The 25,760-nt window shown below is 40.2% G+C and overlaps 1 protein-coding gene across 6 annotated transcripts in view; it reads left to right on the plus strand.

Moving 5' to 3' along the window:
- The window catches only part of MICU1 (mitochondrial calcium uptake 1), a 243,149-nt gene that overhangs the window by 130,767 nt on the left and 86,622 nt on the right, over positions 1 to 25,760 (plus strand). For all 6 annotated transcript variants that reach the window (XM_078345622.1, XM_078345624.1, XM_009009751.5 and 3 more), the window contains 2 exons: positions 18,695 to 18,777; positions 20,953 to 21,150. In XM_078345622.1, the coding sequence (XP_078201748.1) occupies positions 18,695 to 18,777; positions 20,953 to 21,150 (281 nt within the window). The remainder of the gene's footprint in view (positions 1 to 18,694; positions 18,778 to 20,952; positions 21,151 to 25,760) is intronic.

A 25,760-nucleotide genomic window follows, 5' to 3' on the forward strand; every position in this document is an offset into this window, starting at 1 on the left:
TATTTTTTCTGGCCACGACCGGTGGCTCACTCTTTAATCCCAGCACTTTGGGAGGCCAAGGAAGGTGGATTACTTGAGCCCAAGGGTTCAAGACCAGCCTGGGCAACATGGTGAAACTGTGTCTCTATTAAAAATACAAAAATTAGGCCGGGCACAATGGCTCATGTCTGTAATCCCAGCACTTTGAGAGGCCAAGGCAGGTGGATCACCTGAGGTCAAGAGTTTGAGGCCAGTCTGGCTAACACGGTGAAACCCCGTCTCTACTAGAAATATAAAAATTAGCCAGGCATGATGGCTTGTGCCTGTAATCCCAGCTATGCGGGAGGCTGAGGCAGTAGAATCACTTGAATCCAGGAGGTGGAGGTTGCAGTGAGCCAAGATTGCACAATTGCACTTCAGCCTGGGCAACAGAATGAAACTTCGTCTTCAAAAAAAAAAAAAAAAAAGCCAGGCATGGTGGTTTGTGTCTAGCTGCTCGGGAGGCTGAGGCAGGAGAATCAATGGAACCCAGGAGGCAGCGGTTGCAATGAACCAAGGTCGTGCCACTGCACTCCAGCCTGAGCAACAAAGCAAAACTCCAACTCAAAAAATAAATAAATAAATAAATTAGCCTGCTGTGGTGTTATGTGCCTGTGGTTCCAGCTAATTGTGAGGCTGAGGTGGCAGGATCGCTTGAGCCGAAAAGACAGAGGTTGCAGTGAGCTGAGATCATACCCACTACACTGTAGCCTGGGTGACAGAGCAGAACCCTGTCTCAAAAAAAAAAAAAAAAAAAAAAAAATGTCCAAATGATAACTTCGTATAGATACCATCATTTACATAATTTATATTGCTCCAGGCATCCTCAGCCTCCCGCCTAGTATTTTTTAATGTCTTAAGGGACTAGTTTTTCTCTATGTATGTGTACATTATAAAAGCTAGAAAATTAGTTAGACTATCTAAATTTTTTCTGTTTGAACACGAAATTGAAAAACAACTTTTGGGTGAATGCCAAACATAGTCACGTGTAAAGAGTGTCCTTCAGTTGGCATAGGTTAAGTACAAAAATTCAGTTTCTTTATTAAAGTAGCTGGTTGTCTTTTTTTTATTTTTTATTTTTTGAGACAGTGTTTCGCTTTTGTTGCCCAGGTTCAAGTACAGGTGCGATCTTGGCTCACTGCAACCTCCATCTCCTGGGTTCAAGTGATTCTCCTGCCTTAGCCTCCAAGTAACTGAAATTACAGGCACCTGCCCCCTCCCCAGCTAATTTTTTTATTTTAGGTAGAGATGGAGTTTCGCCATGTTGGCCAGCTAGTCTCAAACTCCTGACCAGGTGATCCACCTGCCTTGGCCTCCCAAAGTGCTGGGATTACAGGCATGAGCCACTGCACCTGGCTTAAAGTAGCTAGTTTTAAGCATCTATGCAATAAATTGCATCTTGGCATAAGCTGTCACTTTGACTATTATTATTTATTTATTTATTTTTATCCAACATAAGTCATCATGCTAGTATACAGTTTGACTATTATTGAGCACATGGTATAGAATAAAACCACATAAAATGAAATGAAATGTAAGCAGATGATTATTTTTTTGAATCTCTGAAGTTAGGGATGATGGTCTATCACACAGACATATATAATTTGGGCATAAAATTGTAATATGAATTTGATGAAAGTGTATTCCTAAAGTAGAAGCACTGGCTTGCCTTCTAGAATTTCTCACCCAGGAACTCTTAGGAAATCCAAGCTTTTTGACATCGCTGGCATTGAATAATCTTTCTATAACACAACTGTCCAATAATAGTGTAAGGAAAACCAGTTTAAATAAAAGACTATTTCTGGCAGCTCTCTGAAAGTCATCTAATAACTTGAGGCTGAGATAAAGCTCAAAGATAGGCTATATATTGTGAACTAGAAACTTCAGCTGTTTCTTTTCTTTAGATGTGAAAATTTACCTCTCTCTCTCTCTTTCTTTCTTTCTATCTTAAGAATTGGAGCTGAAATGTATTTTTTGGAAAAATGTAAATGGAAGAAAAACAGTTGTTAGAAGGAATAAATGCCTATATAGCTGAAGCCTTGATGGAGGAATTAACAATCTTATGAAGTTTTAAAACCCTTTCATTGTTCTTTTATTTCATTTTTGGGTTCTTAACATGTAGTATTTCATAATATTTAGAAAAACTTGCCAATTGCCATTAAATAAACAGATCACACTGACAGAGAATAAAGAGCTCTTTTTAGCCATTGCAGAGATAACATGTTATGATAATAAAGCTCATAGTAACCATACCATATAATTTCATTGTCTTAAGATTTTCAAACACTAGCAAGACTGAGTTCGATATGAATTTTAAGTCTGTTTGGAGAATATACATTATATTTCTTTTTTTTTTTTTGAGACAGAGTTTCGCTCTTGTTACCCAGGCTGGAGTGCAATGGCGCAATCTCGGCTCACTGCAACCTCCGCCTCCTGGGTTCAGGCAATTCTCCTGCCTCAGCCTCCTGAGTAGTTGGGACTACAGGCACGCGCCACCGTGCCCAGCTAATTTTTGTATTTTTAGTAGAGACGGGGTTTCACCATGTTGACCAGGATGGTCTCACCATGTTGACCAGGATGGTCTCGATCTCTTGACCTCGTGATCCACCCGCCTCGGCCTCCCAAAGTTCTGGGATTACAGGCGTGAGCCACTGCGCCCGGCCCTACATTATATTTCTAAGTGTTTTTTCTTTATGTTCAGAATTTACTGGAGTAGAAACATGGGTCTTCTGACTAGATTGGCCCGACAAGTCTGCCAGAAACAGCAGTTTAGCTGCCTCCTTCCTATTTTAATGGGGTCTGGCTACCCTTTGACTGACTATAGATCAGAAGATCCCAGAGCATGGGCTTGTCTAAGAGCTATGTGAAGTGTCACCATCCTGGCTCTACTTTATGTCTTAGGCAGCTTGACCCCCAGGTCAGCCCTAAGGTTAAATTGTCCTAGAGTTGTGCACATTCCACAAAACTGTATGAGATAAACTCTTTCGTAAGCTTACACCACTTCCCAGATGTCTGAAGAACGCCAAGAAACTGAAATAAATATTAGGGTTGATTACCACTTTGAAGAGACAGTTTTCTTTCTCTCATTTCACTACCAAATTCATAGTGTTCCCAAAATATTTGTATGCCCGGATTAACTACTGGAATTGACCCTTAAATTTAATTGACTATATAATATTGGTGAGAGCACAAATTATTGTCAGAACCTTTTCAGGGTCTTGATGGTGTTTATCAGACACTTTCAAATTTTGGTCCAGCAATTTCTTTTCTACATGTTTAGGCTAATAATCACATGTATAATGATATTAATGGTCAAAAAATAAACTAGAAAGAACTCTCAGGCCAGGCACAGTGACTCACACCTGTAATGCTAGAACTTTAGTAGGCCAAGGCAGGCAGAATGCTTGAGCCCAGTAGTTCAAGACGAGCCTGGGCAACATGGCGAAACCCTGTCTCTACAAAAAATACAAATTAATCGGGCATGGTGGTGGGTACCTGTAGGTACCCAGGAGGTGAGGTGGGAGGATCACCTGAGTCTAGAAGGTCAAGGCTGTGAGAAGCTGTGATTGTACCACTGCACTCTAGGCTGGGTGACAGAGTGAGATTCTCTGTCAATAAAAGAATAATAAAATAAAAATTAAATACATACATAAAAATAAACTAGAAAGAACCCAAATATCAAACAGTGGCTAAACCCAGTTATAATAAATCTATGCAATGACTTTTATATAGTTCTTGATATAATGTATGTAATGCAGAGATTTATTATCATAGAAAAATATTCATAATATATTGATAACATACCTATTCTGTTTTGGAAAGTAGGGGAAAATGGTCTGTGTGTGTATACATGTACATGGATACATATACATTTTATTTTATTATTTTTTGAGATGAAGTTTCGCTCTTGCTGACCAGGCTGGAGTGCAGTGGCACAATTTTGGCTGACTGCAACCTCCACCTCCTGGGTTCAAGTGATTCTCCTGCCTCAGCCTCCCAAGTAGCTGGGATTGCAGGCACACACCACCATGCCCAGCTAATTTTTATATTTTTAGTAGAGATGGGGTTTCACCTTGTTGGCCAGGGTGGTCTCGAACTCCTGACCTCAAGTGATCCTCCTGCCTCAGCCTTCCAAAGTGCTGGGATTACAGGTGTGAACCACTGCGCCTGACCCATATACATTTCATTTCATTTCTTTTGAGACAGAGTTTTGCTCTGTTTCCCAGGCTGGATCTCTGCTCAATGCAGCCTCCACCTCCCAGGTTCAAGCACTTCTCCTGCCTCAGCCTCCCAAGTAGCTGGGATTACAGGCATGCATCACCACGCCCCACCAATTTTTATATTTTTATTAGAGATGGGGTTTCACCATGCTGGTCAGGCTTATCTCGAACTCCTGACCTCAGGTGATCCGTCTGCCTCAGCCTCCCAAAATTCTGGAATTACAGGTGTGAGCCACTGCGCCCAGCCCATATACTTTAAAAAAATAATCTGAATAATTGTATTTCATATCTGTCAGCAAAATTGTCAATTCTACCTTGAAGTAATCCCGAACCCCACCATTTTTTACTACACTCGCTACTACTATCCTTGCCCAAGACATTCTCATATCTCTCTTGGATTATTTCAGTACCCTCCTGATTGGTTACCCCATTTTCATCCTTGCTTTTCTGTAGTCTACTTGCAGTATTGCAGCCAGAATGATCTTGTTAAATTTAAGTAAGATCATTCCACTGCCCAGAAATCCCCCCAAAGGCTTCCAGTCTGTCTCAGAGTAGAGCCAAAAAGTCTTTACTTACAGTGGCCTACAAGGCCCTGTGTGCTAGTGTTACCACCATTTCTTTTAAGAAAAATCAGATACTGGTGGGCACTAGAATTTACTCTGCTTACTGTTTTTCTTTCTTCACTTAACCACAGTGAAAAGGATAGCCACTCTAATTACTGCTAATTCACAATGCTTGTTAAGGATGTTTGCAGGGTAAGCATAGTTTATTAAGCTCCTCTAATGGTTTTTTAAACTTTTATCTCTTTTTTTAACACCTCATCAAGTTAATTATTTTTTAGTGTTCGCAAAACCTATCTTTTAGTCATGCCTGTGTTTATGGTAATGTAGAATTCCAAAAGTTCATTTTACAAGTATCTCAGTATGCAAAAATTTTTTTAGAAAAGGAAAGAATATTAGATTCTTGTAATGAAGAACAGCGATTTAAAGTTACACTTGAATACATGTATGTTCCTAGAGTGCCTCCATGGGCCAAATGCTTTGGATGTCTAATCTGTAATATCGGACCAGATTAGTTACATTAACTCTCCAACTCATGGCCTCAAGTGATCCACCTGCCTCACCTCGGCCTTCCAAAGTGCTGGAATTACAGGTGTGAGCAACCGCACCTGGTCCAAGTTACATTAACTCTCTAAGGCCCCCAGACAATCACATAATTAATTTTAGTCTTTCTGTGCTTATTTGTCTGTCACAGAGTTGCTTTTAAGCTGGGTGAGTATGAATCCATGCGAGAGAAGTTTTTAGGTGCCTCCTTTTAAGAAAAGCAGTGGTTCAAAATCCAGATATATGAAGCAGGAAAATTATTTTTCCACAGAAGGAGTCACTGCAGTGTTTTCTTAAATAGTTTCTTTTCAACTCTAGGCTATGTGTAAAGTAATATTTAACTGTATTTGATTCTAATGAAAAGAAATTGGCTTACAGACTTAGGAGAATACAAATGATCTATTGGGGCTTATTGCAAAATAAGTGAATTATCCAATTTGTCTCAGCACCCAGAGATGGAACTGTTTAAAGTATTGAGCATTGTTTTGGGTTTTTTTGTTTGTTTTTGGAGACATTCTTGCTCTGTTGCCAAGCTGGAGTGCAGTGGTGCAACCTCAGCCCAATGCAAACTCTGCCCCCTTGGTTCAAGCAATTTTCCTGCCTCAGCCTCCTGAGTAGCTGGGATTACAGGTGCACACCACCATACCCAGCTAATTTTTATATTTTAAGTAGAGACTGGGTTTCACCATATTGGCCAGGCTGATCCTGAACTCCTGACCTTGTGATCCACCAACCTCGGCTTCCTAAAGTGCTAGGATTACAGGCATGAGCCACTATGCCAGGCCTGAGCATTATTTTATCTTAACCACACTGATTTCACAGACAGGGTCATCTGTCGTCTTGTTCTGTGGCAAATTCATCAGGAAATCCTCCTTTGGCATTTTATGGGACTGTCCCTGTTCATAATTCTGTCTGGTGCTTGGCTCCTTAGGCTTTCCAGTGGTGGAACATCAGTGAAACACACAGGCTTCCTTCTTTCGGCTCTTTCTACTAATAGGAGGAAGCCCTCAGATCTGGACCAAGACGAATTGAGGGGAAAAAAACTGGTCCTTGGTGAATGTCAAAGGAAATTAAACTCACTGCCTCCTAGGCAAGTCTTCATCCAGCAGAATTACTTTTTCCCTCTGTTGTGCAAAGGACACATGGACACACATATCATTGGTACTATACAGTGTAAACACAATCTCAAATAAGGTCTGGGGGAAACTCACAGGCAAGAAAGCAGCAAAATTGCCCAATCCCCATCCTCTTGCCATTTAGCAGAGAAGTGTGCTTAGTTGGGTCAGACAAGCTGGAACACGTCACATAAAGGACCCCTATAACTCTCCCTGTAATTACAAGGACAGGAGGCAGGAAACATCCAGGAGTCTGTGGAACAATGGGAACTTTTGTGGGTGACAATGTGGTCTTGTTAGAAAGATGCACTCTAGAGCTCCACAGGTGGTTTCAGCCTCTTCTTCCATTGAGCTAATTCAGATCTACAGAGCGAGCATTTTTGCTGAGGTACCAAAGATACGTCTGTATTTCTCTCTTCTCACTCTTCTTACAGATACTTTCCTAGCATTATTCTCTACTTGACATCAAAATCACGTATCCAAAGGGAAAGTTTTAGAATAAAACTGATTTGTTTTTCCCTTGGTTCTTTAACCTACATCTCGGTTCAGCAAGTAATATAGGCATACATACATATGCATGTATGTATGTAAAGCAGCTGCAGTCTAATGGAGGGGAGGTGGCATCTAAAATAATGATTGATGTGTTTTAAAAGTGCATCTAAAGTCTTGTGTGTAAATGAGTATTGTCCTTCTCAAAGTAGTTTCTTCCTTTCCTACTATTTGGTCCCTCCCTGCAAATACAAAGCATTTAGTCAAGGACTAAAGGCAGCTTTGCGTACTAAAAAACACCAACATTCTTCAACTTCCAAAATTGTTTGAATCAGTCGTTGGTTTCATGTGGTGTTTTCTGTTTCCAAGAAATTTTGGAAAGATTACTTCCCAGTTGTATTTATATACTCTGTATCTCCTAGATGTGACTTAAATTTCTCAGTGATTTATCTTCCTATTCTTCAGACTAATCATTTAAGTGCATCTTTTGTGTTAATTGTGGTCATGGCAGTAATTTAACAAGTCCTGGCTTTTATTCCGTTGTTGAGGGTTTCACATTTAATTCTGATAATTAGAAAAACATACCAGTGGAGACCAAATGAAAAATGTACCTGAAAGCAGAACTAGAAATGAGGGATGGACTGATGGGTCTTAAATATAAAAATGAGCTCTATATTTAACAGACTTAAGTTTGCAAAGTTATAAACTATCTAGCCTTATTGTGCCCTTTTGTAGCAAAGAATATCCCTTTCTAGTTAATTCAACCTGTTACATGTTTCATCCTGACAGCCACTCGTCAGGGTTCTGGATCCATACCACCAGGGTTCATATCCCAGCTCTACCATTTACTAGCCGTGTAAATAAACCTCAATTTCCTCATCTGTAATATTACTACAACTATCTAACTTATAAAGTTGTTACAAGGATTAAATAAATTCAGATGTATAAGTTACTTTTTGTTTGTTTGTTTAGACAGAATCTTGCTCTGTCACCCAGGCTGGAGTGCAGTGGCACCATCTTAGCTCACTGCAACCTCTGCCTCCCAGGTTCAAGTGATTCTTGTGCCTCAGCCTCCCAAGTAGCTGGGAGTCAGGCATGTGCCACCACGGCCAGCTAATTTTTGTATTTTTTAGTAGAGACAAGGTTTTGCTATGTTAGGCAGGCTAGTCTTGAACTCCTGACCTCAAGTGATCCTCCCACGTCAGCCTCCCAAAGTGCTGGGATTACAGGTATGAGCCACCGTGCCCAGCCTTATAAGTTACTTCTAAGTAATAGTGCCTGACCCACGTGGTGAGCCCTAATTGTGAACAGTAATTGTTCGTTACTGTGTTAAAAGTAATATAACATTTCTAAAAACCCTAAATAATTATGCATGAGGAGAATAGATCTTTTTATATGGTGTAGACTTGGGTTTGAACCCATTTCAAATCCTAATTCCTCCATAGGCTTTCTCCATAACTCCAGACTTACCTTGATTTTTCCCCCGCTGAGATGGAGTTTCACTCTTAGGCCCAGGCTGGAGTGAAGTGGCGTGATCTTGGCTTACTGCAACCTCCTCCCCACCTCCCCCGGGGTTCAAGCGATTTTCCTGCCTCAGCCTCCAGAGTAGCTGGGATTACAGACACCTACCACCACCCTTGGCTAATTTTTATATTTTTAGTAGAGATGGGGTTTCTCCATATTGTCCAGGATGGTCTTGATCTCTTGACCTCGTGATCCGTCTGCCTCGGCCTCCCAAAGTGCTGGGATTACATGCATGAGCCACTGCACCTGGCTTTTTTTCTTTTTCTTGGATTTTTGGGAAAGACTTTTATAGTATCTGCAAATAATTAGAGTATTTTTCTCTTTTCTAACATGTACTTCATTATATGTTGCTTTGGCTAGAACTTTCAATATAGTAGCAGTAATAATGAGCATCCTGACTTTGTGCATTATGTTAAAATAAATGTGTCTGGCATTTCTCAGTTAAGCATATGGTAAATCTTAGTTTCAGATAAATATTCTTTGCCATATTACAGAAGTACTTTTTTTTTAAAGTGCTCTTAAACTTTTTAATAAAAAGATACAGAAGTAGGAACTTCTATATATTCAATTTTTAAAAATTTTGTGAAACACGTTTTTGACATCTAGCCTGATCAAAATTGTTTTACTCCAGTGACAGATTTATTGCATTTTAGTCGTAAAAATAGGACTTTGGCAATTTCTTCTTTTACTCATTTTTTTGTTGTTGTTTGTTATGTGAGTTTATGTATGTATATGTGTACTAATATCTACAAGGGGTCTTTAAAAACTTCATGGAAAATGGAATTAAAATCTAAAACTAAAAAGTATAAACTTTCTTCTTCAATATAGCCTCCCTCAAGGTCAAGAAATTTTAGTAAGTAATACTAATCCTTTAGTCCATCATTATAAAACAGAGGGTCCTGGGAATTTAACCATGTCAGTGCAGTCTTTTTCACTTGTTTTTTTAAGAGACAGGGTCTCACTCTATCACCCAGGATGAAGTACAAGTAGCTCACCATAATTTTGAACTTCAGGCTGAAGTGATCCTCCCACCTCAGACTCCCTAGTAGCTGGGACTACAGTCCTGGCTAATTTATTTTATTTTTCGTAGAGACCAAATCTCACTTTGTTGCTCAGGCTGGTCTCAAACCCTTGGGTTCAAGCAGTCCTCCTGCCTTGGCCTCCCAAAGTGCTGGGATTACAGGTGTGAGCCACCACATCCAGCCTTTTTTACATTACTAACTGAAGAAAAATGGATGCCCTTTACAGATTTTTTTTAAAAATTAAGAAACAAAAAGAAGTCAGAAGGAGCAGATCAGGACTGTAAGGTGGATGTCTAATGACTTCCCATTGAAACTATCACAAAGTTGCCCTTGTTTGATAAGAATAAGCAGGACATTGTTGTGGTAGAGAAGACCTCTGGTGAAGCTTTCTGAAAGGGTATTTTTCTGTTAAAGCTTCAGCTTTCTCAGAAGGTTCTCATAAGGAAATGTTACTGTTCTCCTTCAGAAGATGCAAATGCCTATAGCATCCCAAAAACTGCCATGACCTTTGCTCTTGACCAATCCACTGGTCTTCAGCGGGACCACTTCCATCTCTTGGTAGCCACTGTGTTGTGCTTTGTCATCAGGACACATTGGTAAAGCCATGTTTCATCTCCTGTTACAGTTATTTGAAGAAATGCTTTAGGAACTTGATCCTGCTTGTTTAAAATTTCCATTGAAACTCCACTCTTGTCTGTAGCTGATCTGGTTGCAATGGTTTGGCACCCATCAAATAGAAAGTTTGCTCCACTTTAATTTTTCTGTCAGAATTGTGTATGCTAAACCAATTGAGAAGTCTGTGGTGTCGGCTGTTGTTTGTGCTGTTAACTGTCATTCCTCAATCATAAAAACAAGATGAATTATTTCCTTGCAAATGGATATGGATGATCTGCTGTGGCCTTCATCTTCAACAACGTCTTGTTGCTTCTTAAAACAAGTTATCCTTTTGTAAACTGCTGATTTCCTTGGGGCATTGTCCCCATAAACTTTTCATAAAGCATCAGTGATTTCACCCAAGCCTTACCATAAATTTGCTATTTGTTCTTGCTTCAATTTTAGCAGAATTTGTTGCTCTGATAGGGACTTTTTTCTTTCTTTTTTTTTCCCCCCTCCTACAACCAAGAAAGAGATAGGGGCTTTTTTCTGACTTATATCTTACCCTTCTTAGTGCCTCAAACTAGATCCTGTTCAGACATGTTACAAGTTAGTATGAATTTATTTTGGTGCAAAATTTTTTTTTTAAATCCATGCATAGGTTTCTCATAATATGCATTTCCCATTAACTTTTTTATGACTCTTTGTGCATGTACATGTGTGTATATTAAAAATTAGGCCATGTGCAGTAGCCCATGCCTGTAATCCCAGCACTTTGGGAGGCTGAGGTAGGCAGATCACTTGAGATCAAGAGTTTGAGACCAGCCTGGCCAATATGGCAAAACCCCATCTCTACTAAAAATACAAAAATTAGTCTGGCATGGTGGCTGGTGCCTGTAATCTCAGCTACTGAGGAGGCTTACTTAGGAGAATCATTTGAATCTGGGAGGCAGAGGTTGCAGTGAGCCAAGATTGCACTGCTGCACTGCAGCTGGGCAACAGAACAAGACTGTCTCAAAAAAAAAAAAATTGAACTGTGGTCAGTATTTCATAAAATTTCCATGGTCTTGTTAAATTTTCTACAAAATATGTCAAAAACTGAGATAGTAATGTTTGTCAATTTGTCCTTTATATCTAACTAATGTGATGTTACATATTTTGATGTATTGTCCTGGTCCTAAAGATACATATTTGTTCCATTGCCATATTCCTATTGGCAACCAACAATACTGAAAATGGCCTTTGTTCTTATTAATCCTTAAGCCTTTGGTTCACTTCTGCCTGATACTTTTATTACCACCCTGCTTTCTTTCTGTTTTAGTTTTCTTGTATTTCCCTTATTTTTATTTTCTTGTATTTTATTTTTTATATGTTTATTATAAATAATTTCAGAAGCTTAGTTTACTTAAATTTGCAGAGATTTATTGGGTCTTCTTTTACCTTATTTTATGCTTTCTTGCCACTTTTTTTTTAGGTCTTTTGCATAATTTATTTATTTTTTCTCCCTACTAATTTCAACACTCTATTAATGGTGACCTTTGAATTAAATTCACACATAGGTAGGGGTGTGTGTGTGTGTGTATGTGACCAACCTTTTTACCTAGGAGGAAGCCATCCATATCTTTGGATGTCTCTTATTGGAAGTTGAAAATTTTAACTTCCTTTCACTTTTTTCTTCCCACTGAGTTTTTACAGTGTAACAATATGGCATATTTTTATTCCAAGTTCTCTTTATTTTTAAACAATTTTATGTTATATATAGTCATATTTAAGAAGTATTTTCCATACTTTATTATTTTATAACCATTTTGGCATAATAGCTAGAAGTGCCTGCTCTAGAAGACTATCTGGACTTGAATGCCAGCTCTATGACCCTGGGCATACTCTCTACTTTAGTTTTTTTTCTATCTCTCTTTTTTAAAACTGGAGATGGATATTAATAGTACCAATTGTCACAGAATGGTTGGGAGGATTAAGTAATTTATATAATCTTGACATATCATAAGCAGGTCATAAATGTCAGGTGTCATTGTTGTTATTGTATTAATAACAATTATTTGGCCGGACAAGATGGCTCACACCTGCAATCCCAGCACTTTGGGAGGTTGAAGAGGGAAGATCACTTGAGCCCAGGAGATCGAGACCAGCCTGGGCAACATAGCAAGACCCCACTTATAATAAAACAAAACAATTATTTGAACTTAAGACTGTTTTACTATTCACTTAATTTATTACTCACATCTTAATTTACCTCGTTTTCCTGTCTTTATTTTGATTAACTTTTCTTCTTGTTGGCTGAAGAATTTTCTCAGCAGGATTGGCAGACTTTTTCTTAAATGGACAGATAGCAAATATTTTAGGCTTGTGAGTGATAATCTCTGTCACAACTACTCAGTTCTGCCCTTGTAACTCAAAGGCAGCTATAGACAATACATAAACAAAGAGCTAGACAGCAGGTTACCAACCATAGTTTACCATCCTCCCAGCATCACTAGCAATACAGACAGAAGGCACGGAAGCCACACATTGACCAGAAGCTGAAAGACCAGGAGCCAGCGAGCAAGAACCTTTCTATCCGTCTGCTTTTCCTTCTGGCTACTTAATGGGTTATTGAGGTGGACCCAGCTGGGGTCTCCTAGAAGTGGAGCAGTTTCATTGCTTTCATGGTGGCTGTCTGAGATGACTGCCCTCTTTCTGTTTTACTTTGGAATTAGGAAAAAGGGACCAGGCGTGGTGGTTCACGTCCCCCAGTACTGTGGGAGGCCAAGGCAGGCAGATCACTTGAGGTCAGGAGTTTGAGACCAGCCTGGGCAATATGGTAAAACCCCATCTCTACTAAAAATAAAAAATTATCTGGGTGTGGTGGTTTATGTCTGTAATCACAGCTACTCAGGAGGCTAAGGCAGGAGAATCGCTTGATCCCAGGAGGCAAAGGTTGCAGGGAGCCAAGATCATGCCACTATACTTCAACCTGGGGGATAGAGAAAGACTCTGTCTAAAAAAAAAAATATATATATATATATATATATGTATATATATATAAAATTAGTGAAAAGGGCATGAACTGTGTTGTTCTGGATACAAGGAAATCTAGGGTGCTGTTCAGGGAACCAGCCAGGGCTCTGGGCCTTTGAAGTCCCACAGGCACTGCAGAGTGACAGCAGCAGCTCTGCTTCTCCCCATCTCTACCACCAACAGAGCCCTAGCTGGCCGCTTCCAGGAGGGATGCTGCTCGGGAGGAAGACTCTGGCCTTCATAATGCCCCAGAGGAAGAGCCATGTCTCAGGCTCAGGGAGGTTGGTGCTGGGGCTGGCCAGGATTGGGTCACATGCCACCCAGACTGAGTGTCAGTCTGAAGTGGACTCATTGGTATTCTTTTTGCTGGACTCGGCCCACAACCACCACAGGCTCTGGCTGCCTGGACAACTGCACTCTGAAGCCCAGGTTCTGTCCAGGCAGCCAGCTGACTCCATATGAATTTTTTTTTTTTTTGTCATTCTAGATCCTGCCATTTCTGGAATAAGTAGCTGCCTAGGCTAGGCACAGTGGCTCATCCCTGTAATCCCAGGGCTTTGGGAGGTTGAAGTGGGAAGATTGCTTGAGCCCAGGAGTTTGAGATAAGCCTGGGCACGATAGCTAGATTCTATCTCTGTAACAAATAAAGTTGGCCATGTGGCTCATGCCTATAATCCCAGCACTTTGGGAGGCTGAGGTGGGCAAATCACTTGAGGTCAGGAGCTCAAGACCAGCCTGGCCAACATGGTGAAACCCCATCTCTCAAATAAATAAATAGAAATAATAAATAAAGTTTAAAAATTGGCTGGACCTCATGGCATATGCCTATAGTCCTAGCTACTCAGATTTAGGCAGGAGAATTGCTTGAGCCCAGGAGCTCAAGGTTATAGTAAGCTATGGTTGTGCCACTGCACTTCTGCCTGGGTGTCAGAGCAAGACCTTGTCTCAAAAAGAAAAGGAAAAAAAAGGGTATTTACTTGATTCCAAGGCAAAGTGTCTTCATCTCCATTGACTTCAGGTTTCAAAATTAATGGTGGATATTTTAGCCAATAGATAATTATGCAAAACAAAATGAGGGCAAGCCTGACTGTGGTACTTGTGAGTTGCAGCAGAAAGGGTAACAGTTAAATTTATTAACCTAGGGTATTATTCCCATTATGCCCTGCCTCACATAAATATCCCTGTGTGTGTGTGTGTATGTATTTTTATTTTATTTTATTAGAAACAGGGTCTCCCTGTGTTGCCCAGGCTGCTGTTGAACTCCAGGCCTCAAGTAACCCTCCCACTTTGGCCTCCCAAAATGCTAGAATTATAAGCATGAGCCACTGTGACCAGCCAAATATGCCTTTAATACACAATTAACTTTGTATAAAAATTAAATGTAAAACATGTAACTTTAGCCAAGCACAATGGTGTCAGGCACATGTAGAACCAGCTACTTGGGAAGCTGAAGCAGGAGGATCATTGGAAGCCAGGAATTCAGGGCTGCAGTGTGCTACAAATGTACCTGTGAATAGCCTTTGCACTCCAGCCTGGGCATCATAGTAAGACCTACCTCTTAATATAAGAACATTATATTATAAAAAGGAATATTCTTGACAAATAAATTTACAAGAGAATTGCCTGACATCATATTCTGTGTAGCATGTTTCACTTAAAGCAAGCTTGTTTTTGGCTTGTTTGTCCAATATGCTTTGACATGATCAGCAGATGAAGATTGAATAGGCTGAGAGCTCCTTCTGGAAAGACCAGCCCTGAGAGGCTGGTGAGGCCTAAGTGAGCGTGTGCATGGCTGCAGCCCAGCTTGCCTCAGCAGTGCCCTGAGCACAGGTACACGGCCTCTGTGGTGTCATCGCATGTACTTTAACAAACACCCTCAGTAGCTCCACATAAAGCCAGTACTCTGAAAGTAATTATGCCAGTATAAAAAGACAGAGAAACCTCAAGCAGTATAGGGTATACTTTGGTAAAATGTATTTAACCTTAGTTGTAGGAGGTGATATTAACCATAATTTGCTAGAATAACTCATTCAGTCATTTAAATGATCTGGGCACATGCCTTCATGGAACTCACAGGACGGTAAGACTACAAGATCTTGATAAAGCTGAAGTTGTAAGCAGTCTGTGTCACCTCTGTAATTGTGGAGAGAGGGAATGGGAATACTGCTTTAATTCATGTATGGGAGCGTATTGACTAGGCTCTCACCAAATGTTCTCCTATTTCTATTAATTTGGACTGTATTCCTCCTGGTATTGTGATGCTACTTCCTCTGTCACTGCCTCCTTTTCTTTTCCTTGCACTTTAAACACTGGCTTCCACCTGCACTTTACCCTTTTCTTGCCCTTCTCCTCATTCCTCAGTTCTGCATAGGCAACTTCATTTCAGATTCTTTGCACCTAGCCACATGTATGCCCGTAAATCCCAGCTTAGATCTGTCTCCGCTGAGCTTTAGACCTGTGTTTTCAATTGTCTCCTGAACATCTTCATCTGCATAAGCTAAGACCCCTTGAATTTAGCACATCCCATCCAAATTAATTTTACTTCTCAAACCTTTTACATCTATTTGATCTCTTTCTTATGCCATGCAAGCTACAGAGTAGTCTAAGCCAGTCATGCTGTCATTCCTTTTCACTCTCAACTCACTACTGCTAACTAATCATTAAGTTCTGTAGTTTCTGCCTTCTTCAGGTATCTCAAATGTGTTCCCTCCTCTCCATTACCACTGTCATCACCTCAGTTCATGTTTTCAACATTTACAAGAGCTTCTGATCTTCTCTGAATCTGGCTTTTCTTTTCCAGCTCTTCCTTCACACAGTAGCCGGAGGAGTCCATTATAATTGCCTGATTGTGTCACTCTCCTGCTTAAAACTTTCAGTGGCTTCATATTTTCTTCCATTGTTACATTCTCAAGTACCTACAGGAATTAGGCAAATAACATGTATAAGTGAAGTAGGCCAAGTGTGACACAATAAGGAAGAATAAGAGAGTACATTTCTGTCTGAAGAGATTTATCATCAGAATTTTTAAAAACCAGCCAGGTGCTGTGGCTCGTGCCGGTAATCCAAGAACTTTGAGGGGCTGAGGCAGGAGGATCATTTGAGGCCAGGAGTTTAAGACCAACCTGGGCAATGAGTGACCCCATCTACACGAAACAGAAAAATTATCCAGGCTTGGTGGCACGTACCTGTAGCCCTAGCTACTCCAGAGGATGAGGCAGGATTGCTTGAACCCAGAAGTTTGAGGTTATATTGAGCTATGATTGTACCACTGCACTCTAGCCTAGGTGACAGAAAAACACCCTGTCCCAAAAAACAAAAACACATGACAAACCTATATGAAAGTTTAATGTTGCCTCTGGATCCTCCATTTAGTACAGCCAAGCCTAAACTCCTGAGCGTAACACAGGCAATGTTTTGTGAAATTGGTTATCTCCTTGAGATGATCAACTTGGAATGTTCAGCTTTTGCAGTGACTGACACAACCAGTGATTCATGCTTTGCTGCTTAGCTTTAGGTCAAATCATGTCACCATGAAGAGTGTGCGTTTATCATTCTAAGTACCTCTGTGTTCACATTAGAGGCCATAACATAAGTTTATAGGCTTTGAAGTAAGTGTCGACTTAAGTTCAATTCCTAGTTCTGACAAAAAGAAGCTGTGTGATTTTTGAGCTACACATTTAACTGCTCTGAGCCCCAATATCCTCCTCTGTTTAAAAATAAAGAAAAATTTTCAGGATTGAGAGCGTGAAGTCAAATAATGAACACCTCTAATTATCTAGCTCAATGCCTGGCACATAGTAACTCCTAAGTAAAATGTTAACATTCAGACAGGTAGCAAAAATTTGAGAAGTGGCATACAAAACTAGGCCCCCTACCCCCACTGCATCCTTCCCAACAATTGTAGGCTGGGCATGGTAGCTCATGCCTGTAATCCTGAGAGGCCAAGGTGGGAGGATCACTTGAGGTCAGGAGTTCAAGATCAGCCTGGCCAACATGGTGAAACCCTGTGTCTATGTGGCCTAAAGGAAAGCAAACCCGTTGGAAGTCAATATCAAGTGAAACAGACAATTGGAAGCTGACACACACATGATTCATCCAGGCAACTAAAAACGAGGAGTTTCCAGCCTAGCTGCCTAGCTACCCAAAATGAAATTGGAGCCCAGAAAGTTGTTGCTATTGGCAAATTTATGAGCAAGATGGGAATATGGACCTCTCTAGCAATTATTCATAATACACAAAGTTCATTTTACTTTTTTCTCTGCATATAATCTTTACTGTTTTCTTGTAAATGATATTAACTGAAATTTTAATTCAATAGTATAAGGAGACATAGAATATTTATTGTGGTTTATTCTCTAGAGCTGTATAAATTTGAAGCACCAAAGGAAGGAAGTAAACAACTTAAGTTTTCTTTGCCAGAACATTTAGTACAGTAAGGGAGGAAGGCTGTTGAGTTTATGTTTTATTCCAGTGCACAGAGTGTATTAATTAGAGTGTGACTGATCTAGGAACACTGAAGAAGCCTTGAAGAGCTTTCATCATTAAGGGAAAGAAAATATATCATCTTGTCAAGTTTTGCATTTTTCATTTTGTTATTTAAACTTCAGCTTAATTTTACCATTTAAGTATACTTAGTAATTTGTGTATGGAGCTGATATGATTGAAGGTGGGGACTGAGGCCAGATGCGGTGGCTTGGGAGGCCAAGATGAGTGGATCACTTGTGGTCAGGAGTTCAAGACCAGCCTGGCCAATATGGTGAAACCACATATCTGCTAAAAATACAAAAATTAGCCAGGCATGGTTGTGTGTGCCTGTAATCCCAGCTACTCGGATGGCTGCTGCATGAGAATCACTTGAACCTGGGAGGCAAAAGTTGCAGTGAGCCAAGATGGCACCATTGCACTTCAGCCTGGGGAGGGAGAGGTGACAGAGTGAAACTGTCTCTAGAAAGAAATAGGGGGCTGAGTACCTTACAGTACCCTTTTCTGCCTTACCATAGAGCTGTAGAGATAATGAATAAACTAATACAGGAAATCAACTTGAAGTTATCCATATTGGCAGGGTGACATGCTCAGGACTCCTGATTGTACTTGCAATAAAGAGACTAGAAAGAACAAAGTAGAAAGCTGGCTTGTTGTGAGGCCAAGACTAAGATATAGTGTTTCAACTTCTTTCTTTACAGCAGTAGTCTCACCCCAGACACACTTTCTTGCCCAGATAAATAATAACATATTCAAGCAAAAGAACAACATTAGTATTACACAACTAAGAAGATGATGTCTCTGAAAGTAAAGCTAAACTACTTAAGACAAAGAATGTTGAAACAAAAAGACAGACAAGTGCCATCTTTACTGGCCATAGTACTACTCGTTTTTGGTTTCAAGGAGTAGTCTTAAAAGGTTGATCTCAAGAAATGCAGTATCATTTTCCATTTATTGAGACTCTGACTCGTTCACTTTTATGGTGACTTTGATATTATATTTTAGTGTTTAGCCTTTTGTTTTTCTTTTAAAAGGGATTTATTTTTGGTCAATGCCTCTAAGTATTTTTTCTCTCTCTCACCCTTTCTCCTCTTCTTCCTTTCTACTTGTAGCTCCTCAGAGAAATTTTGAAATTGCCTTCAAGATGTTTGATTTGAATGGAGATGGAGAAGTAGATATGGAGGAGTTTGAACAGGCAAGTTGTCCTGGAGAGTTCCTTTAAATACATTAATATTTAAAATACATTTTCATGTGCCTTGGAGTGACCCTAACCTTGGTCATTGTACTCAGTGGCTGTTTCAATTTTTGAAGTACCTAAAATGTAATTTCTCAAAATTATTCTTTGAACAGGGTGGTTTTGTTTCTTTGTTTTCACTCTGAATGTAATGGATTATCTGAATGTACCATTAAGGTCACGGTTGCTCCAATTCCCCAACATAAATTAGGTTATAATGCCTCTAGCTAGGAAGCTAAATTATGGCAATTCAACATTTACCAAAAAGCTGCTGTGTGCAGTTTTTGGTAAATGGCAGTTCCTGAATACAAGGACTACCTATTTTCTTAAAGGATTTCTATAAGAGAAGGAAAAATGGTACCATACCTTTGACTATAGTAGGTGACAGTTTCTTCTAAATCCTGGGAATAGATTATGTTTCCATAGAACTTCTGCCTTCAGGAAACCATGGTATTTCTCCAAATACAGTTATTATGATTGCCAGAAGTGGTTTCCAAACAAAAACTATATGTATAGGAAAAAGCATTTTTTGTATTCTCAAAATGAAGAAAAGGGGCAAATATTCCAGGAAGTGGGAGAAAATATCAGGTATATTATATAAAATAAGAAGATGGGCTGGGCACGATGACTCATGCTTATAATCTCAGCACTTTGGGAGGCAGAGGTTATAGGGGAACTACTTGAGGCCATGAGTTCAAGACCAGCCTGGGCAACATAGTGAGACCCTGTCTCTACAAGGAAAAGAAATTAGCTGGGATTGGTGGTATGTGCCTATAGTCCTAGCTACTCCAGAGGCTGTGGTGGGAGGATCACCTGAGCCCAGGAATTTGAAGTCACAGTGAGCTATGATCATGCCATTGCACACCCCAGACCTGTATCTTCTTTTTTTTTTTTTTTTTTTGGAGACAAAGAGACAGAGTCTCGCTCTGTCACCCAGGCTGGAGTGCAGTGTTGCAATCTTGGCTCACTGCAACCTCTGCCTCCTGGGTTCAAGCTATTCTCTTGCCTCAGCCCACCAAGTAGCTGGGATTATAGGTACCCGCCACCACGCCCAACTAATTTTTGTGTTTTTAGTAGAGACAGGGTTTTACCATGTTAGCCAGGCTGGTCTTGAACTCCTGACCTCAAGTGATCTGCCTGCCTCAGCTGCCCAAAGTTCTGGGATTACAGGCATGAGCCACTGTGCATGGCTGTGAGAGTGTTTTTGAGTCTCAAATACAAATGTTCATCCTTTTCTCAACAGAGATTTTCTAAGAGGATACTAGTTATAAAGATGTCAGGCTGTCTGTATTAAAATTTTAATTCTGCCACTTGCTAGTCACTTGACCTTGAGCAAATTATTTAATTCCTTGTGCTTCAATCTCCTTTATAAAATGAGGATAATAGGACCTATAAGATTATCATAGACTGGGCATGGTGGCTCACACCTGTAATCCCAGGACTTTGGGAGGCCAAGGTGGGAGGATCACTTGATGTCAGAAGTTCAAGACCAGCCTGGCCAACATGGTGAAACCCTGTCTCTATTAAAATACGAAAAATTAGCTGGTCGCAGTGACTCACACCTATAATCCCAGCACTTTGGGAGTCCAAGGCGGGTGGATCACCTGAGGTCAGGAGTTCAAGACCAGCCTGGCCAACCTGATGAAACCCTGACTTTACTAAAAATACAAAAAATTAGCTGGGTGTGGTGGTGCACACCTGTAATCCCAGCTACTCAGGATGCTGAGGCAGGAGAATTGCTTGAACCCAGGAGGCAGAGGTTGCAGTAAGCTGAGATTGCACCACTGCACTCCAGCCTGAGCAATAAGAGCAAAACTCCCTCTTAATTAAAAAAAAAAAAAAAAAAAAAGGCCAGGCATGATGGTGTGCACCTGTAGTCACAGCTACTCAGGAGGCTGAGGCATGAGAATTGCTTGAACCCAGGAGGCAGAGGTTGCAATGACCTGAGATTGTACCACTGAACTCCAGCCTGCATGACCAAGAAAGACTGTCTCCAAAAAAAAAAATTGTTGTAAGCATTAAAAGAGATAATTATAATATAGAGTAGGAAAATAGTAAACAATAGTTATGATTCTTTTCTATTATGTTTTTTCATTTCCTAATATTTTTCTGGCTGTGGGTTTGATTCTGTATTAGGTTCAGAGCATCATTCGCTCCCAAACCAGTATGGGTATGCGCCACAGAGATCGTCCGACCACTGGCAACACCCTCAAGTCTGGCTTGTGTTCAGCCCTCACAACCTACTTTTTTGGAGCTGATCTGAAGGGAAAGCTGACAATCAAGAACTTCCTGGAATTTCAACGTAAACTTCAGCATGATGTTCTGAAGCTCGAGGTAGGTCTTTCTTGGACTTAGCAGATCCATCACATGTGGAGCTGGTGGGCAGGAGGGCCTGTATTATAGGCATTTTTTTTAAGACAGAGTTTTGCTCTTGTTGACCAGGCTAGAGTGCAGTGGCACCATCTCGGCTCACTGCAACCTCCGCCTTCTGGATTCAAGCAATTCTCTGCCTCAGCCTTTCGAGTAGCTGGGATTATAGGCACCGACCACCATGCCCAGATAATTTTTTTGTATTTTTTTAGTAGAGACAGGGTTTTGCCATGTTGACCAGGCTGGTCTCGAACTCCTGACCTCAGGTGATCCACCTGCCTTGGCTTCCCAAAGTGCTGGGATTACAGGCATGAGCTACTGTACCCGGCCCTGTAGGCATTCTTTCCATTTACCTCCAGCTGTGAGAACTGATTGGTTTGGAGCTTATCAGTGATTTATAAACTGACAGCAGATAGGAAACAACATGTTCTATGACAATGTTATAAAGTGAGGTGTGTCTGGAATTGAAAAGCAAAAACCTCTAAATTGAAAATCTTAGCTGTGTTTGTATGCCCAGTTTGTGGAGAAAGAAACTCAAGGGGTCATAGCAGTTCTCCATCTGAGCATATATTCCTGCTTTTATGTTTGTTGTGTGGAAGACAGCAGAAGATGGAGATGAAGGATGGATAGTTACAAAGGTAGTAAGAGCTGGAAACATAAAATGTCAGAATAAAAATATATGTGCTTATCCATCCTTCGCAGTGGTGCACACCTGTAGTCCCAGCTTCCTGGGAGGCCAAGGTGGGAGAATCGCTTGAGCCCAGGAGTTTGAGAGCAGCCTGGGCAACACAGTGAGATCCTATCTCTTTAATTGTTTAAGGCAACTTTGCTCTGAGTAGCAAAGGTATCTTACTGTGTTTGGGGATTTACAAGTTTATTTTTTCACTTAAAGTTTAGACCATCTTGCTATTCTGGCTATTTATTCTATTCCATTCAAAACATTCATCAAATGCCTTCCGTATGTACTTTTATCTGGAGACAAAAAAATCCAGTCTCATAACTTCTTTACATTTTTAAAAATTCCCTTACACTGGTGTTTCCCAACCTTTTTTTCGTTTTCTTTTCTTTTTTTTTTTTTTCTGAGACAGAGTCTCACTCTGTCACCCAGGGTGGAGTGCAGTGGCTTGATCTTGGCTGGCTATAACCTCTACCTCCCAGGTTCAAGCAATTCTCCTGCCTCAGTCTCCTGAATAGCTGGAATTATAGGCATGTACCGCCACACCCAGCTAATTTTGTATTTTTGGTAGGGGTGGTGTTTCCATGTTGGCCAGGCTGGTCTCGAACTCCTGACCTCAGATGATCCACCTGCCTCAGCCTCCTATAGTGCTAGGATTACAGGCGTGAGCTACCACACCCAGCCTCTCTTTTTCTTTTAACACGTGCCCTACCTTAATATTATTTGGAATTTCAGAACATTAAATACTGTAACTAAAACAGGTGAAAATATTGGAAAAAGGTACTATGTTGTTTTTAAACTATATATGTTACTTCTGTATCTGCTTTCCCATGTTTCCCCAAGATTCTTACATGTAATTTCACCTATTCCACCCACTTGTCTCAGTTGTGTTGTTTTGTTCAACATCATTTTGTTATAACATTGATGAGCAGGAGCAAATCGATTTCCCTCTAGGGCCACTGTCTGTGTGGAGTTTTCACGTTCTTCCTGTCTGAGTTTTCCCTGAGTACTCCAGTTTCCTCCCATATCCCAAAGATGTACATCTTTGGAGCATTGGCATGTCTAAATGGTCCCAGTCTGAGTGGATGTGTGTGAGTGTGCCCTGAGATGGAACGGCATCTTGTCCGGGATGTCCTGCTTTGCACCCAGAGCAGCCACGATAGTCTCTGACCATCCTCCATCCTGAACTGGAATAAGCATATTAGAAAATGAATGAATGCAAATTATTGTGAAATAAAAACTCATAAAGTAGATGATAAACAACACAATTCAAAAGCTCTCAGTGAGCTTGCTGCATTCATTATTGTTTATGTTTGAACTTCATGGTAGGAGGAGGTACTTACTAGTTTTCACTTTCCAAACATTTATTTATTGATTTAATTCACCACCACTATAACCACTGACATCTAATAATTCACTAAAAATTGGGTAAACGATTATCTTACTTGTTTATATCAGTCTTTCTTAGATGTATATATAGCTCACATTTATTTTGGTATTTACTATTAGAAGTGTTTTGGGTCTTTATTTAGAAGTTTGGTGATACTTTTGTTTTTGTTTTGAGATGGAGTCTTGCTCTGTCCCCTGAGCTGTAGTGCAGTGGCACGATCTCCACTCACTGCAGCCTCCACCTCCCGGGTTCAATTGATTCACCTGCCTCAGCCTCCCGAGCAGCTGGGATGTCAGGTGTGCCCTACCACACCCAGCTAATTTTTATATTTTTAGTACAGTTGGGGTTTTACCATGTTGGCCAGGCTGGTTTTAACTCCCAACCTCAGGTGATCTGCCTACCTCGGCTCCCAAAGTCCTGGAATTACAGGTGTGAGCCACCACTCTCAGCTATGGTGATGTTTTGTGACTAAAAATATGCCACAGGAAATTAACTCTCATCTTTATCAACTGGCCTATGGTAAAATTGGATTTTTTTATGCATTATTTCACTTAAAGTCTCAGTTTCCAAGAACCTAGTGAAGACTTACTGTATAGTAAACTGTCAGTAAATGTTTACCATGTTGAAAAGCTTTACAGCTTCCCTATTCCTTTTTTTTCTTAACTAAATATTGTATAGGATTTTCTTTTATTCAGTACCTTTGCATGAACCAAACACAGCTTCCCTATTCTAACTTTCTTCGCACACCTGTATAGATAGCTTTCTCTGTCTAATGAAAAGCACAAGGCTAAGTATCAGGAGGCAGGGCACAGTGGCTCAAGCCTGTAATCTCAGCACTTTGGGAAGCCGAGGCGGGCAGATTGCCTGAGGTTAGGAGGTCGAGACCGGTCTGGCCAACATGGTGAAACCCCATCTCTTCTAGAAATGCAAAAAGCTTAGCTGGGCATGGTGGCGTGCACCTGTAATCCCAGCTACTTGGGAGGGAGGCTGAGGCAGGGGAATCACTTGAATCAGGGAGGTGAAGGTTGCAGTGAGCCGAGATCACTCCACTGCACTCCAGCCTGGGCAACAGAGGGAGACTCCATCTCAAAAAAAAAAAAAAAAAGGTAAGTATCAGGAAAGGTTGTTAATTACTTAGACTTCAGAGTTTGTTTTTCTTCTTCATCACACACAGAGGAATATGACACATCAGCCTAGAAAATCACTTGAAAAGATTTCAACAATAATAGAGGGAAAAGAGATTATCTGTTCAGCTCTCTGTAAACCAGAAAATTAGTCATAAATTAATCATAATACCTCAGTTTCTAAATATTCTAGTTAGTGAAGTTTTCCTTTTGTCTAGTTGTACATAGAGGGCTCTGTCTTCAGAATATCCATAGTATTCTGTTTTTTGCCAGTTTCCTTGCCACAGTAAACTGTAGCAGATAATGGAGTTCAAAATATAACTTCACAGAATGGAAAAAAATGTAAGTCCAATAGCATTTAAGTATTATGCTTTCAGATCTTTATTTGAAAATGGTAATATTACTATTTTTACACTATGGAAAAGATTCTTCTCAGGCAGTGAATTTTATTTTGTTCACTGATTTATATTGGGTATTTTTATATATAAAATATATGAGATATGTTACAATAAATACGTATACACACACACACACACACACACACACACAGGCATAGTGCTTACCTTTGTAAAGTTTGCCTTCTTATAGGAATATTCCAATATACTCCTCAGAGTATAGAAGAAAGAAGTAGACCTGATCTAATAATTTTTGTGTAGGAGTTAGTATATACTAGGGTTCAAGTCCTATGCCTTGCTTCCCTAGTATGCATACATACCCAGACCAGTCTTCTTTGGGAGCATTGTAACATAATCTGGGAATGTAAGTGATTCAGCTTGTTAATTATATAATTACAATTAAACAGAGTATAGATCCATAAAATGTAGTTAAAGAAGCACACACTAGGATAATACTCTTAGCAAAAACAAAAACAAACAAAAAAATAAAAAAACAATGAAAACAAACTTTTAGCAAAAATAATACAGGGTCAACCAGAGGGCCAAGCAGGTGCCAGCCTGACCACAGTGTAACCCAACACTTGTTCCTAGAAACTCAAATGAGAGCATAGAGAAACAGAACATAGGACTTTTGTCTTGCATACTGACAAAAGTTGAAAGCCCACTAACCTATTGTGTAGAATGCCCATGAGGGAAAATACTATAAAGCAGATTAGAGGTTTCATACACGTGTTCCTGCATGTGGCCTATACCCAAATACAGAAGAAAAGAGATGTAAAAGTCAGTCATAGCTAAGATACTTACTCTAGAAGGCTCTCTTGTGTTTGATGTTGCTGTAGGATTATTTGTTTGCCAGTCAGCAGTTCCTTATGTGAGGAGACTAATAGACCCTTGTGAAAGAATGCAGCCTAACATGTAGTAAGTGTTCTGTAAGTGGCTAGTAATATTGAATCCATTCTTTCCATATAATGGCATAAGTCTAGTGCTGT

The sequence above is a fragment of the Callithrix jacchus genome, chromosome 12, assembly GCF_049354715.1.
Source record: "Callithrix jacchus isolate 240 chromosome 12, calJac240_pri, whole genome shotgun sequence".
Classification (NCBI taxonomy): Eukaryota; Metazoa; Chordata; class Mammalia; order Primates; family Cebidae; genus Callithrix; species Callithrix jacchus.